This window comes from Leptosomus discolor, chromosome 8, assembly GCF_034619465.1.
Source record: "Leptosomus discolor isolate bLepDis1 chromosome 8, bLepDis1.hap2, whole genome shotgun sequence".
NCBI classification, from domain to species: Eukaryota; Metazoa; Chordata; class Aves; order Leptosomiformes; family Leptosomidae; genus Leptosomus; species Leptosomus discolor.
The window spans coordinates 6,185,854-6,202,909 of NC_141398.1; the positions used below are offsets into that span (position 1 = coordinate 6,185,854).

Sequence of the window (17,056 nt, forward strand, 5' to 3'; positions counted from 1 at the left end):
ACTTTAAACTAGGAATGACAGAGAAGAGAGCTACCAGCAGCCCTGTGAGAGAGTGATGGACAGGGAGAGTTGATGAGCAAAGGGCCTGAAGTGATGTGACCAAAATGGATCACAAAATAAACAAAGCAAGGCATGAGCAGGGTCACCTCTAGCATCTACACGTAAGCAAAGATGTGCCTACAGGGCACCATTATGAAGAAATATCTCAAATGCTTTTTGGGAAACCAGCATGTGGGTGTGTCTCTCTGAAGTGTCTGTAACACTAATGCATGCAGCATGGAGAATAAACATGGTGACTTAGATATCGGTGTGCAGTTGCGGGGCTATGACTTTTTGGGGCTCACAGATGAGGTGTGCTGGATCACGTAACTGCAGTGCTACCACGGAGGGATACAGGCTCTTTAGGAAGGAGGCTGGGAAGATGAGGAGGTGGAGTTGCCCTTTATGAGGGAGAACAGCTGCGGTTCATGTAGCTCTTCCTAGGGATGGATGATGAGCTAACTGAGAGCTTATGGGTAACAATTACTGAACACACCAATACGGACGATACTGTAGTGGGTCAATAATCTTCGAATAATCATAGTGACTGGGAGAAGTGCCTGAAGACTGAAGGACAGGAAATGTCAGGGAATTACGGGCCACTCAGTGTCACATCAGTCCCTGGGAAGGTGATAGAGCATATTGTCTACCTAGACTTCAGCAAGGCTTTTAACATTTTCCCATAAGATTCTTAGAGAGAAGCTAATAGAGTAAGGGCTGAACAAATGGACAGTGGGGTGGATTGAAAACTGGCTGAATGGCCAAGCCCAGAGGGTGGTGATCAGTAGCACAAAGTCCAGCTGGAGGCTAGTTCCGATCAACATCTTCATTAACAATCTGGAGGATAGGGCAGAGTGTACCCTCAGCTAGTTTGCTGAGGACACAAAACTGGGAGAAGTGGCTCTTACACCAAAGGGTCGTGCTACCATCCAGAGGGACCTCGACAGGCTGGAGAAATGAGCTGACAGGGATCTCATGCAGTTCAGCAAAAGCGCAAAGTCCTGAGCTGAGGAGGAACAACACCATGCACCAATATAAGCTGGGGGCTGACCAGCTGGAAAGAAACTTGGCAGAAAAGGACCTGGCAGACACCAAGCTGAACACAAGCCAGCAACGTGTCCTTGTGGCAAAGGTGGCCAATTGTATCTGGGCTGCATGAGGAGGAGTGTCGCCGCAGCAGATTGAAGGAGGTGATCCTCCTGCTCTACTCGGCGCTGATGAGCCCAATGGAGTGCCAGGGCCAGTTCAGGGCTCCTCAATACAAGAGACGTGGACACACTGGAGAGAGTCCAGCGAAGGGCCATGAAAGTGATGAAGGCACCGGAGCATCTCACATGTGAGGAAAGGCTGAGAGAGCTGGGATTGTTCAATCTGGAGAAGGAAAGGCTCAGGGGGGGCGGAGAGGGGATCTCTTCAATATATGTACACACCTGAAGGGAGGGGCAAAGAGGATGGAGCCAGACTCTTTCAGTGGTGTCCAGTGATAGGACCAGAAGCAATGGGCACAAATTAAAACACAGGAATGGTGGGGTTGGAAGGGACCCCTGGAGATCACCCAGTCCAAACCCTTGCCAAAGCAGGGTCACCTACAGCAGGTCACACAGGATCACGTCCAGGTAGGTTTTGAATATCCCCAGGGAAAGAGACCCCACAACCTCCCTGGCAGCCTGTTCCAGTGCTCTGCCATCCTCAGGGTAAAGAAGGAAGTTCCATCTGAACATCAGGAAATACTTTTTACCTGTGAGGGCCACCAAGCACTGGCAGCCTCTATCTGTGGAGATTCTAGGCGGCTCTCTGGGTTGTGGGCAACTGGCTCTATGTGTCCCTGCCTGAGCAGGCAGTTTGGACCAGATGACCTCCAGAGGTCCCTTTCAACCTCAAGCATTCTGGAATTCTGTGAACCCCTAAAACACTACAAACATTATTGATGTCCTCCATATAGTTACCTCAAACAGATATCTGACATCTTCAGATAGAGCTAACTCAGATTTAAAGTCATGCCTTCTGCTTTAGAGTAATAGTTTAGGTTTCAGAACGCTCCTATAATCCATTGGTATGTCTAAACTGCCTTGGAAAATAACATTTTTCTGGGACTTGGAATTAGGCTTGTGATGTCATTTGAAGTTTTTTTGGTGCAAGACCTGAGGCACAAGATTTGGAAAAAGGAAATGTCTGGTCAATATGTCCTGCATTTCTAAAAGTTTTGATACAGGTCAGTAGCTCAAACTATTCTACTGACCTGCAACAAAGTTGATTTTTGTCAGCCACAATTTGGAACAATTTTCCAAGCTACGAATTTGTTCAGAAAATAATTTTCATGTACACCATTAGCCTAGTGCCAGTCTCTGGGAGAAAACAAGCTCAAAATATGCCAGTGGAAAATAAAAATGCTTAAGAAAAAGGGTGGTAATGAGGAATGTAATTAAATTTACCAGGTTGCATCTCGTGGACATCTTCTCACTCAGATAAAAGACATTTTGTTCAATGATGTAGGACGCTTCTTGCCTAGAAATGATACCCTACTCTGCAGCTGAATGTGCACAGACCTTTTCCTATGAAATGGGGCAAACCTAGGCCAAGATTCTATCTCTCTGCTTTCTCCCCATTTCCTATATCATAATCTTATGACCTTCCCATAACCTCATGGCCTCTAAATATTTACTAGGACTGAGAAGAACCATGATAAATCTAGTACTTCAGTAGTGTTCAAGTCCTCCAGAAGCCTCACTGTAACTTTGACAACTTCTCCCTGTTTCGTTTCCATCATATTGTCACCATTTTTGCAAAGAACAAAGAAAATTCGCCACAGAAATTCTTTCCTAGCAGAAGAAATGTCTGGATCTGCTACATGCCCCACTCCCTCTTGGAGGTGAACAGACTTCTCGAAACCAAAAAAAGAAAGTTTTCACACTGGCTTTCATGCTCCCACCAAATCTTCACTCTGCACTTTGAGTGGTGCCCAATAAGTCTCCATGAAAGTTAAGTTCGTGCTTTTCCAAAGGACATGAGAGCTGCAGGGAAAATTATAACCATGGAGCCTGAGGCACCCTGCAATGGAAGAGTAGCTTTGGACTGATGAGCTGATTCAGGACACAGGGGAACGACTGCCAAGATGAGGTGCAACAGAGAAGGCAGAAATTGAGATGGGGAGGGGGAGAGGACTGCCCCTTTCATCAGTAGCCTGCAGTTAAAGTGGAGTAAATAAAACATGAAACTCTGGAAGACAAACTATATGCAGATCAATCTGCCTGCTCCAGACAAATGAACAAAGACTGGCCAGATGTTACGTTCTTATTTCTCTGGGAGACTGCCTGCCTGAGCCATATGCTGCACTGGTCTACATCACCGGTTCACTCAAGATCCTCCATGCAATCCTGCAGCACAGATAATCAGAGGGCGAGCAGCACAGTATTAATGACAGAGCAGATATAGTTCTAGGAGGTGACTGAGAATATGTGAAAAAATCGTAGAAAAGTAGTGTTAATCCTCATTTTGGAACCTTTCTTCATTTTCTGTAGAGAAAATTAATAACATGAAAAGAAGGCAGAATTGTGACTGTGTGACACTACATATGTTCTCCTACATTTCTAGATTTGAAGTCCAAGAGGGATGACTGTGATGGTTTTTCTTAAATCATTTTCTTAGGAAAAAGGTATCTCTCACCCTGCAAAGGTTCCAGTATTCTCACAGGGCACAAGAGGTTCTGCAGCCTGCAGAATCAACACAAACCCATCTAAAAGCAAGAATGAAGACAGGGAAAAGATGGTATAAATTTGGGTTGGCAATTACAATAATAGAGAAATAATCACAGTTCTTGGGAAAAGACTGGTTTTGGGTGTTTGTTTGTTTGTTTAAATCGCAGTAAGTAAATGTATCCATGAACAGACTGAACAAAACATACAAGAACACTTCAAAATTACTCTCACACCCTGCGCTAATCCTAGCTTTAATCATTCATAATGAAAGTGATAGGAGCCAGACATATAGGTGAAATCAAACTTAGAAATGGCCCCAGTCCTGCACATGCTACCTTCAAGCAGTTTAGCAGCTGCTTTCTCTTCTTGACTCTAGTGCTTGCAGATTATATTTCACAGGGAACAGATTCTGTTAAATTTGCATACTCTTCTGGGAAGGTTCCTCATTCTAAAAGACATTCCATGACTTCTCCGGGATTTTATTTTAATCTTTTAGCAACCAAGACCCTGAATTTTGACAATTTTTTTCAGAAATGGATTTTTCAGTGAAGTGAGCTTATTCTCCTCTGATTTGGACAATGTCACCTTTTCCTACTACTCATCTACATCATGTGCACAACTGTGCCCACTTTCAAATTTTATCACTGCACCATCGATTTGAATTTGAAAATATCCTGCATTTACCTGATGAATGAAAGATAATTAGATACCAAATCAAAACAATTGTGTGGTGGGAACGCTGGCAAGTTAAATCAGTTTTGAATCATATTTCATCCTTGTATTATCATTTTACTAAAAACAAGCACCAAAGCATAGAAAAACACAAACCAGAGCTAGGACAATGCTGTGGTAATAAGCAATAAAATTTCAATGTGCAACACTGACATCTGCTACAACAAGCATTGTCTTGGAACATTTTTTCAATACAATCTAAATGGGAATTTTTTTCTTAGAGTCTGGATTAGTCTTGGTTTCAGGTAAAGTGACAATTTTCATATTACATCCATTAGAAAATGCTTGAACTATATGGAGTTTCTCAGCCACGAGGTATTAGAGGTATAGAAGGTACTGATTATTCCCCACTCCTTTATCTTGTGTGGCAAATACCAACCTACAACACAGGCACAATATAAGGTTTAAACATGAAGGAATGGTAAGCTGTTCTCTAAAATTTTTTTAAGCTTGATTTGGTTTTGTTCAAGTCACCTGAAGTTTGAAAAGGACTTACTCAGTTCATAAGAACCCTGGGGCCTATTAGGATGATAGTGGAGTGTGAATCTTCAGTGCAAGATGACACAACCATATAATACCACTGCACAGCTCTAATTCTCTGCCAGATGATGTTCTGACCTCTTATTTTGTTTTTGGAAGATTAAAAAAAAAATAAGAAACGTATTAGAAAACAGAAGAAAAGGTGAAAAATATTGGATAAAATACTACTGCCATAAGAAAATAAAAGTTTCCTAGAATGAATGTTTGCACAACAGGCCAAAAAGAAACTTATATGCATGCCCTTCAGAAAATTCCAGCAAGTGACCACCTATATTTTATATGCCTAAATACCTTCCTTTCAGGTTCTGAAATATCTTACTGAAGGAAATGTCTCGGTCTCTTCCATTTTAAATTACTGCAGTGATTCTTCCCACTTAAACAGCACAAAGATACAGTTTCCTATTTATATGAATAGTATCCTGTGATATTAGTAGAAGTAATTTTCAGAGACTGCCTTTCTGTGAGATCTTAATGTATCAACTTGAATTATAGGAAAACATAATTATAAGACAGAACAGGGGAATTCATTTTTCTTTGCAGACTCAAGAGAACTTGAAGTAAGTTCTTCCTAAGATTTTGCTGCAGAAATCAGGCAAGAACTGGGAACAGGGCAATATGAAGGAAGATCTCGGACACAGCTATGCCTGTACTTCTGCTTCGCAGGAAAACTTAGAAATCACAAGTAGGACAAACTCACTGGAACTATTTTGGTAAAAGAAGATTGGGGCTTTCTGAGATCAGGAAAAAACCAAGCAAATAAACAAAACCTCATTTCTTCATAATGTATGAAGATTAATTAAATAAACGGATTACATAAACATTTGTTTTGCTGGCATTTTTACACCAGTAGTTCACAGTTTCAAGGCATATATCCAAGCTTGGTGAAAATTTGCCTTGGTTGTTCTTTTAAACCAGTGAAAGAAAAATTAAAAAAAAAAAACAACCTCTGATATATTTCAACAACTGGTTAAAGAATTTAAGGTCACATCAAGGCATCTCAGGAATCCTCCAAACACAGGAAGAACAGACTATGTCAATAACTGTCTAGTAACAATGGAACTAGACTATCTTTAAGGTCCCTTCCAACCCAAATCAATCTATGATTCTATGACTTTCGTCTCAAAAAATTCATATTAGTATTTCAAAGAAGGCCTAACAACTTGCTTTATTTCCAGTTAGCTTTGTAAATATTAATGAATACCGGGCAGAAGTTATCTGTTTATTTTGTCCTGACTATAGCAACTAGTTAGGAGAAGATAGTTCCTTCCCCAAAAGCAGGTGAGCACATGGAGATGAGAGAAATTCCTGAGTGGAACCAGGAAAGGAAAGACATGGCAGACAGAGATCTTCTGATTTCCTTTAGAGACAAAAATATGAATCAGTAAAGGGTATCTGAAAGGTTTTGTGGAAAGAATGGAATGACAAAGAAAACAAAAAAAAAAGACAGATAGAATACAGGCAAAAGACATGGCACCTTGAAAAAATAAGAAATACTAGGAAGAGAGAGTCTGAAAAAATTCCACAGTTAAACAATTACATTTATATCATCTCAGTTTTCCTGCTCTCATTCTGTTCTCTCCATGCCTTTTCCTATATTTTTTTCTTTTACTGCCTTCTGTGTCTCACAACTCTTCTCTTCTTCCTCTTGTTTCTACCTTTCTGCTCTCAAAGTTGGAGGTACAGGGCTCCTTCTAGGATGAAACCACTGAGTACTACTCAGAGCTTCCAGCTTAAACATTGCTGTTATCTGGTAAATTCGATGCTTTGGAGCCCATTCTTGAAGAGAAAGCAATATTTTTCTTGCTGCCCTAAAACTTCTTGGCAACTGTGATGGAAAGTAGAAATCTCTGCTCTTCTGTCTTTCCTCAGAAGCCAAGCCTGAGAAGCCAAAGAGTGTAATCACACCTTGAAGTCTGCAAAATATATACCTACAGCCATCAAAAACTGGCCATCTGAAGCTTGTTTTCTAGCTGAAATATGAAAGGCCACCAGATACCTAATTTCTGTTCCCTGCCTAATCCCTCTCAGTCCCTCAGTAACTTTCTCATTGCATCTGCTTATCCAATGGATTCTTATCAGAACCGACCACTAATTCAGATCCTGTTTGTAGAATCCACAGCAAGAGAGCAAGGCTACAATAAACAAACTTCTAGATTAGTAAGACCCCTACCCTGCTTTCTCTCCAGGAATAGACATATACTATGTTGAGAAGGCTTGTTTACTAGCTGCTTTTCATTGGAATGATTTTCTTTTTTTCCAGTATTACATTTTCTGGGATGAGAATTGGAATTTATAGTTGCTAAATGCTTCCACCTTAGGCAAAATGGACCCTGATAACCTGCTGATTTTTGAAGCAGATGTTGGTGTACAAAATGCAGCACAACTTTAAGAAATCCTAAGAGTGTTAGTCATGTCAGCCAGAAAAAATGCTATTTTGTCCACTTAAAAATCCGCTGTTTCTCTTTATTTTTTGTCAAGGTATTTTTAAATTATTAAACTCAGTGAAGATTGTGACAGAGTCACAAGAGAGAATATTTTAATCTTTTATTTTTCATATTGTTAATCTATTTCATTAGCTTACTGCACACTTCTAATTTCTTCTGTCTTTTTGAAATGCCACCTACACTGATAAAATTACATTAGGAGTTCTCAATATTTCCAGGAAGAAGTAGAGAAATCACATAAAGAGATGACTATTAAGAAGCAGAGAAAAACAAAGAGTCACTTGAGACGATCAGAATTTAACTTTTTAAAAAAATAATCCCAGACAAGATACTCAGTGGGAGGGAAATATATATTTTTTTTAAAATCTAGAAATATCATCAATATGCCACCAAATGTAAAGTTAAAATGCAGTTTCACTGGATTTTAACATGACAAAGGAGCAAAAAGAAACAACTGAAGCCAGTCTAGGGGAAGTGTCCTATCATAAAACAAGGAAGTCAGAATCCTTATGATACCAGTGCAGTTTGAAACATGCTATGAACAAAAAAATGTGTATAAATAAAATGAACAATATGCAGGAAAGAACACTGAAATATCAAAGTAAGGAAAACCAGAATCACCCATTAGCAAATACAGCATTACCTGAAAATCAGTTTATGATTACACATTTTTCTGTTTCACAGTCATATTTCTGAATCCTTTACATCTTCTACAGCACTCGTGGCTCCCAACAGTTTTGAGTTATTGATAGTTAAGTCTGACTTCATTCTCATGACTTCATTCTCATGACTTCCCACGAAAGTCATGAAACACAGCCCACAGGAATATTGCTTGGTTTGCCTAATTCAAAACACAATCCCAAACAGGTAGTGCTAGACAGCAGCAAAATTGGAGGCACCAACTGCTGCATAATCTCCAATCAGCTGAAACTGGAAACAGGACATGGCCAGGATCTTTCTGAGAACTGTGTGTGCAACAGCTATAATTCGTCAGGGATGATAAACATTAAAGCTAGCCTTGTTTTGAGCAGCAAGCTGGACCAGACAACCTCCTGAGGTCTCTTCCAACCTAAATTATCCTACGATTATATACCATAGCAAACACTTAAAGCTGAAAATCCTGAAAATATTTTGTAACCTCATTTATAAACCTTTGCTACAGAATTATTAACTTTTGAAACAGAATCTTCTCTCAGAGGATGTGAACAGGGTAGCAATCCACAAAATGTAGGACACAGAAGCACAGTAGGTATGAACTTGTCCTATTTAAGTAACGGAACTGATGAAGTTTGTATGTTACCCTTATGCCAAGATGACTTACACAATTTAAACATTAATCCAATGGAAGAGACATTTCTTGTTGTACAGACAGACCTGAATAACTCACAAAGGATACTAACAGTGAGCTGTGCTGTTGGCAACCATAGAATTCAGGTCACTTGAAAAGTCTTAATCCTTGTGATCCAAGCAACTCCAAGAAAGGGAGCCTCAAGCCATGGTAGCAGTATCAGTATATACATATTGTCTATGTGCTTTAAGAACTGAAAGAATGTTGGCATAGACTTCTCCATTCTCTCTACCTACCTTTTGTCTCTCCGTATGACTTGGAGAATAAGGAAGATGTAACATTTGTTTATAAGAAAGACTTTTTCCACCAAGTAAAAGGAAATGGGTGACAATGCAAGGTCTCTGCAGGGAGTTCCCAAGGGAAATGGCTGAAATAATAGCAAGAGATCCTCTGTAATTTTGGCCTCCAGAGGTAAATTGGGGTGAGACTGATAATCTAAGCAACTGAGACAACAGACTCATCAGAAGGCAAGGTAAACCAAAAAACCAGCGCTATGACTTTCAGGGGCAGCTAACTTGTGGAGAAGTTAGGTGAACTTTAATTATGAGGATATAAGATCATAGTATAAATTGCAAAGAGACAGGAGGCAGTGATTCAGCCAAAAAAACACCAGGAGTTAGATAGCAGCTGAAGAGATGCAATTAGAATTCCTGCTGACTAAACTGTACGGGTATGAAGTCCTCTCAATATTACATGAACGAGAAGGCAATATCTATCCCCACATGTGTTTAGGTGGAAGGACAACTGGAGGAAATTAAGAAAGATATGCAAATCTTTCTAGATTAAAAAAAATAAAAAAGAGATATGTCAAACTAGAATTATAGAATCATAGAATCATCAGGTTGGAAAAGACCTCTAAGATCATCAACTGATACAGTATTTCTGGGAGACGGAAAAATGAGAGAGAGAATTGCTCTGTCTTGCTGCTAAGAGTAGAACCACCTGAGTTACTACGCAGGCTTCTCTGAAGACCATGTTAATTTATTTCTACTTATTTTATTTTATATGAGAATAAACATAGATGACATTCAGTTACTTCTGGTCTAGTGGCTCGTAATGCATTTCCAACATGGAAAAGAATCACATCCTAAACTCAGTGGCATTTTCCAACAGACATAAGTTTTAGATGCTATTCAACAATGTTATCACTTTCAAAAAATGTTAGGATAGTTATGTCTGATGTTCCTTTAGAGCGAAAATTATGGTTTCAGTGGACTTATACCAGCACCTGAAGGTCCCTAATAGGACTTAATGGTGTCTCCTCTGGGACTTCCACCCACACCTTTAGTCTTGTGTCTTCAGTCTCTGCCATGGACCTGCCCAACAATCACTGGACCTGACCCTGACCTGCAGACTGACTACCCATCTTGGCCTTGGACCTGCCTCATTGCCATGGACTCAACTTGCTTGATAGTCTGTACCCTTGGCTGAGCCTGGCCTCGACCTCTGGGCCTGCCCTTCTCCCTTGCAGTGGGGCTGGGCTCTGCCCCACCATCACGTGTTCTCCCCCTCTGTTGCTGGTGGCTCCCACTGCTCACTGCTCTCGGCAGCCAATTAATTATTTCCTCCAGTTTTTCCTGTACTTTCACTATCTGCACAGCAAAGGGAGAAACTGCACAGAGCTGAAAAAGGAAGGATGGAGCTCTAATAATTTCAAAGACTCAGGACTCAACATGCTCTATAAAAATCACCTGAATTCAAGGAAGTTGTAACTGGATCTCACATTACCTGAAAGCTTTAATGAATCACACTAAATTGAGTTTGCAGTGTGACACAGAAGGTTGTTGCTTACTTTTCAAGAGGAATGAAAAGACTTTAAACTCAGGCGCAGTACTCTAGCAAACCCTTGAAAGCTGCAGTTCTAACATTTCTTAAGTGACCCTCTTACAGACATGAAGTCCATCCCTCTGTCCCAACAGAAGACCAAGAATCCCTACGTTGCGTTCGTTTAGTCTTATCTTAACGAACCCTTCACAACGAAGGTTCAACAACCTACCCAGTCTATTCCCTGTTTTCCACTTCTAATCTTTCCCATAAAACATGTTTCTAGATTACTGAACTTCTTCATAGACGTCTCTGATCTAATTCCTTCTTGAAGACGATACCAGAAATGATGTTCCAACTTGCATCTAACGAGCACTAAAGTTTATTCTGTGTATCTTGAGTGTCAATATTGTGTTACATCAGGGGTGGTAAAATGAGAGCTGTTTGCTTCCTTTCTACTTTTTACAGTAGGCCAAGGAGTACCAGTTTGTGGTTCATTGTAATGCTTCCCATATCTTTCTCTGGAGATCTGCTGCCTAGATAGTCATTTTGCATTTTTTCACTTACATATTATTTATATTAAAACCTTTCTCTACTTGTCAGGATCATTCTGAAACTGTCAAGATCATTCTGAAACCTAATCCTATCCTCTGCAAAGTGAACGCAGCTTTTCCCAAGCAGGTATCAACTGCAGATTTAATAAACATTTTCTCTATCCCACTGTCTAGAGAAAACCTTATCTCTTTCTAGAGAAAACCACTTGACAGAATCTCATCCTTCTTGTGTGACAGTGAACCACTGATAGCTGCTCTTTGAAATCATAATTCCAAGCCAGAGAAGGATAAAGCATACCATGATTTTTGATGACTTTTTGCTTCAGCATTTGTTTTTAAAACAAATATTCAACTGATCTGATATCAATTAACCTTGGTGGCAGAAACATTGGTTAGAGATGGCTCTTACAGTACCTTCCTCAAGATAAGCTTCCCTATTTTTCTTTAGGAACATCTTTAACGTTTTTATAAGTCATAAAACATCACACTTATCACCTACCCCATCTCCTCGAGACCTGTTATCCTGTCATAGAGGGAAATTAGATTGCTTTACATGATTTATTCTTGACAAACCCTTTTTGGCCATTGTTTAGCATCTTTTTATCTTCTGGGTGATTCCAAACAGATTATCTGCTCAAGTGTCTTTCCAGGAATTAAATTTAGCCTGACTGGTCTATAATTCCCTGGGTCTTTATGTGTTTTTTAGAAAGATAGACACAAATGTTTCTTCCCTCCCCCTACAATTCACTTAGTTTTTATCCTTTAATTCTCAAAGCTCATAAGGGAAGACTCTAAGATTTCTTAAGTACTCCATAGTGAATTAACTGTGCCAGACAATTTGAAAACATCTGACTCATCTAAGCAGACTCTAACCTGTTCTTACCCCTCTTCACTAGTTTTAATTATGCTAGTCTTCAGAACAGTCAGCCTTTTTTGCTAATGAATGCTGAGGAAGGGAAAAAAAAAACCCACACAGCCATGAAACTGGCATGCCTCTATTAGTTTTGCCTCTCTTTCCCTTGTCTTGCTCTGATTAATTACGTATAGGATGTTTTCTTCTAACTACTCTACTGTTAAAACTGTTCTTAATGCACTTGACCCATACTTTATTCCAATTTCTATGACCAAAATGTTGCTCAGGGTGAAACTCAGATTTGGAGGGTGCACAGCATGTGATCTTATTAGTTCTAGGGGCTTCAGTAATTTCTGTCTCAGTAAGCTCCCCCAAAATTTTCAGCCACAGGCTTTTTGTCCCTCAGTGTTCAGACTGTTCAGAACAATGCTTATAATAAATTGGAGCACAAAAGGAACAGGATGAAATTAGATTTATTCTCTCTTTTAAGTGAACCAATGTCAGGATACAAGTCTCCTTCAAAACCATACACTTTGGCAAGTCAAAGAGTATAAAGGAACCTTTGCTACAAAAAAACAAATAAGGTTGGTTTTTTTTTTGCACTTGGGTGCAATGAACTTGGGTGTAAAAAACAGACAAGGGAAAGCACGGGTAGTTTTTACTATAGACAGTCAAATAAACCCCAGAAGGGAATTAAGTTTATTCAGTACAGCAAATGTGACCTAGTAAGACAAAGCCAAACAAGACTGAAACAGTGGATGTGTTTCTTTTTACTTAATTGCTATTAATGGAGGAACTAGCTCCTTGGAAGTCTGATATTAGCAGCTCTCTGTGTACTGGAAATTATGCAAATCTTACCTCAGAGAACCTTTGTACATCCTGGGTTAAAGTTCCTACTCTCTTCCACTGATAATATTTGAGTAACTTCAAAATTGCTGGATTCACTGCATTATCAGATGGCACTGTCCGGAAGAAATAAGGATATTTTTTCTTATCAGCCAGTTCTGGGGTTGTTGCTGCAAATGAAAGCTGAAAAAAATCAAACAACAAAAAAAATGAAAGTCACCATAAGTCACCTAGCAGCCAGAAGAAAAACTTCTCAGTGCAAGAAGACACAACCCACACGTTGTGGTCATGTGGAGAATTTTCACCCTCATACAGCTTGGAAGTCCTACCAGCACCATTTACTCATTTACTATTAAAGGGATTTTTTAAATACCTTAGCTCTATAAACCACCTGCTAAAAAATTTAACTAGAGAACCTTCAACGTTAGTGGTGTAAAATCCTCAGTTTGAGATCATTCATCTTACTGCACAGAGCAAGAAGCTCTAAAGGGAGTAAAACTCTGTGATGAATTCCCCATCAACTTCCTTCTACATTCTCTTCATAACAGTTGAGAATAACTCCAATGAGATATTCTCAAACTCTTGTATATTTTTAAATTAGAGGGTGAACCTTTAGTAGCACTTCTTTCTCTCTTCAGGTAATAAAACAGAAAATAATTATGGCAGCCAAGGCTGCAGCTCAGAAGTTTAGCTGGCTCCCAGTTTACTCCACTGAAGCAACCCCCCGAGATCTGTGATATCAAAGGGAAATGCAGTGGCTAATTCTACACATCTGAAAACACCAGAATTTTTACATGGTTCAAGAATCCTTATAATGAAAGAAAAGAGGAAACCTTACAACAGACACACACAAAAAAAAACCCAAAAAACAAACAACCAAAAAACCAAACACCAAACCAAAACCAAACAGAACACTACACTGAATTCTTTTGCCCAAGTTAAAGGCAACATATTTTTGTGAATGATCTTCAGGCAGCGTTATGAAAGGAATGCCTACATATTCACTTTTTGAAAATATTCCTATTCCAAATATACCCGTGGTCATTCCCTCCAGTCTTTTTTTTAGGTTGCTGGGAATGTATTTTTCAAGCTTTTTTTTCCAGCCATGCATAGCAATTGAGGTCTTTTTCAAGTACTAATTTAATGCAAATTGGTTTGACTGCCGAAAAAATAAGCTCCCTAATACAGTTATGTTAAGTCTTTCAAACTCTATAAAGAGTCAGAAAATGTAGGTGAATTCAAGCCTATATAATTACATCGAACCATAGTATTAAGTTTACATTTTCTTCAATCGAGCACTTGGTATATTTGGGCTAGATACACTTTTCTGAAATTCAGAATACACAAGTTTAATCAGAAATAACAGATTTAATCTTTTCTTCACATTTATAAAAATCTAGATTTAGCTTGGCAGAGACAGCACTTATTCTGATTTTAGAGTCACAAAGAACATATTGCATTGTTATAACCACCTGAATATAGTTTGTTTTCCTAATTAAACCCCTTGAAATCCAAATAACTCAAAGTGTGCATAACCGGACAGTTTACACTATACCATTCACAAAGAGAAAATACTTTCTCTTCGCCAGTAAGCAGCTAGGGAATATTTTTTAAGACCTTTTACTGCCATATAATTCTAAGGTAAGCCATTTTTAATATAGCAACTGTTTTTTTATTAGATTTTTATGAAAAAAAAGTACACTATGAGGTGCTGTGATACTGTTGTCTCGATTTTCCAAAATCAAATTGGTTACCTCACCTAGAACTCCGTAACATTTAGTAATCAGCAATGAGTTTACGAAGAGCTGCTTTCGGGGGAAAAAGAATGGTCTGCCAGGTAGACCCAGCCAGCTTTTCTGTCTACCCTTGAACACTGAACATCATGCACCCACTGCACAATGACAGTGGAAATAAGGACCTATATCTCTGATTGAGAGAGAAAAATTGACCTTAGAAATCCAGCATGAAGAGGAATGCCTGTCAGCAGCCTGGCTGCTTGCAGACTGGTGACTGCAAAGGACTTGCTTTTCAAGTTATTATGGTTTTGGATCAAATGTAATTTGATTGATCATAAAGAAAAAGAAGTAAAGAGAAACGCTGAAGTAACAGTAGTGACAAGCAACATCAGCAAGGTTCACCTAACTCAGGTTCACAGACTGAACAGTAAATTTTTCTGATCAGAAGTACAAAAAGCCTTAGGAATGAGGACCATTTCTATAGCTGTGAGCTGGCTTTAGAATAAAGATCCGTGATATAAGCAAGGCAATTCAAATCCATCATTGGACATTTGAGTGACTTAAGCAGAGTGCCAAAATTAGTACCCTAATTGCCCAAATTTCCTTGAGAAACAATGAAGCAAAAACTTTACCTCTCTTCAGTGATTAAAGAAAGAGGAAGAAGACCCATAACTTAGATTTCTCAGCCATGTAAAAGGAGATGAGATGAATCCAGGTTTATGTGTAATGCTAATGACACCTGAATTACAAAAGAATATTTCTCATTTTCTTTTTGAAGAAAGGTTTTATTAAAATGCAAAATGGGAAAAGTTCATGCTCGAACAATTATCAGAATGTAGGCTATGTAACGAGTCCTTTCTTTCAAGCATCATATATATCCTGGTTGGTCTCATTCTGCATCACTTTGCCATTTTAATAAGACACTCACGAGAGATGGATGAATAAGCTGAAAGTGTTATATCATTTTTTTTTTCTTCTTCTTCCTCACAAAGTCATGGAAAATATTAAACTTTTCACAAAATTGTCCATTTGAGAGTTTGGCGACATGCAATGAACTTAACCCAACAACCAACAGCACTCAATATTCTGCTTTGAGAGGGACAAGGAAGAAAAAAGGAAGAAGAAAAGACTCACTATGCTTTAAAAAGTGGTAATGAAAACATCATTTTAACAAATAAACTGACACAATGTAGGCTTACTAGAAAAATATGTGATATAGCATGGCTATATAGAAATATCAGTAAAGTATTCATAACAAAAACTTTATTCTGTGATAAAACAAATAAGACCACAACACAGCCCACTGGGCACATATGCATCGAGATGGTACAGCCCTTGTTAATGGAACATAAATCTTCTGTATTTTAGGGGTAAAGTTGTTTATTCACGGCTGATGTGAAACTTGAACCTACTGAAAGGCAAACTTTTCATAGTTTCTTCACTTCATTCTAGAGCACTGAAAGCCATAGAGGTCTGATTCTGCTTTTTGTTACAGGATTTTCTTTCTATAACTTGTAGTTATTAGTTAAAAATCTGGATGAATGGCAGTCCTACTGCTCATACAACACTTCGCAAACGACAAAAATACAATTTTTCACATTACTGTATTTTCAGAGCATACATATTCATGCATTGCTAAAAAAAAATTTGTTACAGGTGTTACAGAGCTGTCTATGAAGGGGAAAAATGAGAGAGAAAAAAGTTTAAGCAGGATTTATAACTCAGCAATAAATGCCTGGGGGGTGTATGATGTCATTCTTTCACAGAACATTATTTTACATAAGTGCTAAGGTGGTGGCCAAAAGCCAAACTTCAAGAAGGATGAAAGACAGGAAAAAAGGGGTTTTTCGAATTGCTATAAAATGGAGGACACAGTGGACACATAGCAGGTGATATATCATAATTGTGTGTGTGGTGTCTCTGTGTGTGTGCATATGCAAACAGGCTCTGTGCATATGTGTATGTAGATCTACAGAAAAAAAAACACATTCCTATACCTATAATATACATGTACATCAGTTCAAATACTGTCAGAAAAACTGAAGCTACTGCTCAGGTTGTCCCCTTCCTTTAGTTTATCTGCTTACAGTTCGATATAATTTGTGAGCAACTGCTTCTGAACTTAAAATGAGTGTGATGTAGTGAAACACACGTAACCTATGACTCAGATGGAGATTTCAGAGATGAAAGAGTTTAAAACTTTAAAATGGAAACTAAGATAACATTCACCATTCAAGGAAGAATATTAACCATAGCTCAAAATGAGAACCAAATGAGACCAAAGGTAGTGAAAAACAAATGTTTATTTCTTCATAAAAGCCACCATTTATTAAAAGTTCTGCTGCCTTAATATCTCAAATTCTAAAATGAAAGACCTTATTTAACAGCTGAAATGCAGTTTCTGCCTTCTTAAATTATTCCTATAGCTCGTGTGATCACTATATAAACGGATTACAGTCAGCAGGTTCACCACAATGCATTTTGTCATCATGTGTTAAAGAAAAA

At 38.7% G+C, this 17,056-nt stretch overlaps 1 protein-coding gene across 2 annotated transcripts in view; it reads right to left on the bottom strand.

Annotated features, from left to right (window-relative positions):
* Positions 1-17,056, bottom strand: part of GABBR2 (gamma-aminobutyric acid type B receptor subunit 2) — a 477,515-nt gene that overhangs the window by 279,291 nt on the left and 181,168 nt on the right. For both annotated transcript variants that reach the window (XM_086469193.1, XM_086469192.1), the window contains exon 3: positions 12,828-12,998. In XM_086469193.1, the coding sequence (XP_086325319.1) occupies positions 12,828-12,998 (171 nt within the window). The remainder of the gene's footprint in view (positions 1-12,827; positions 12,999-17,056) is intronic.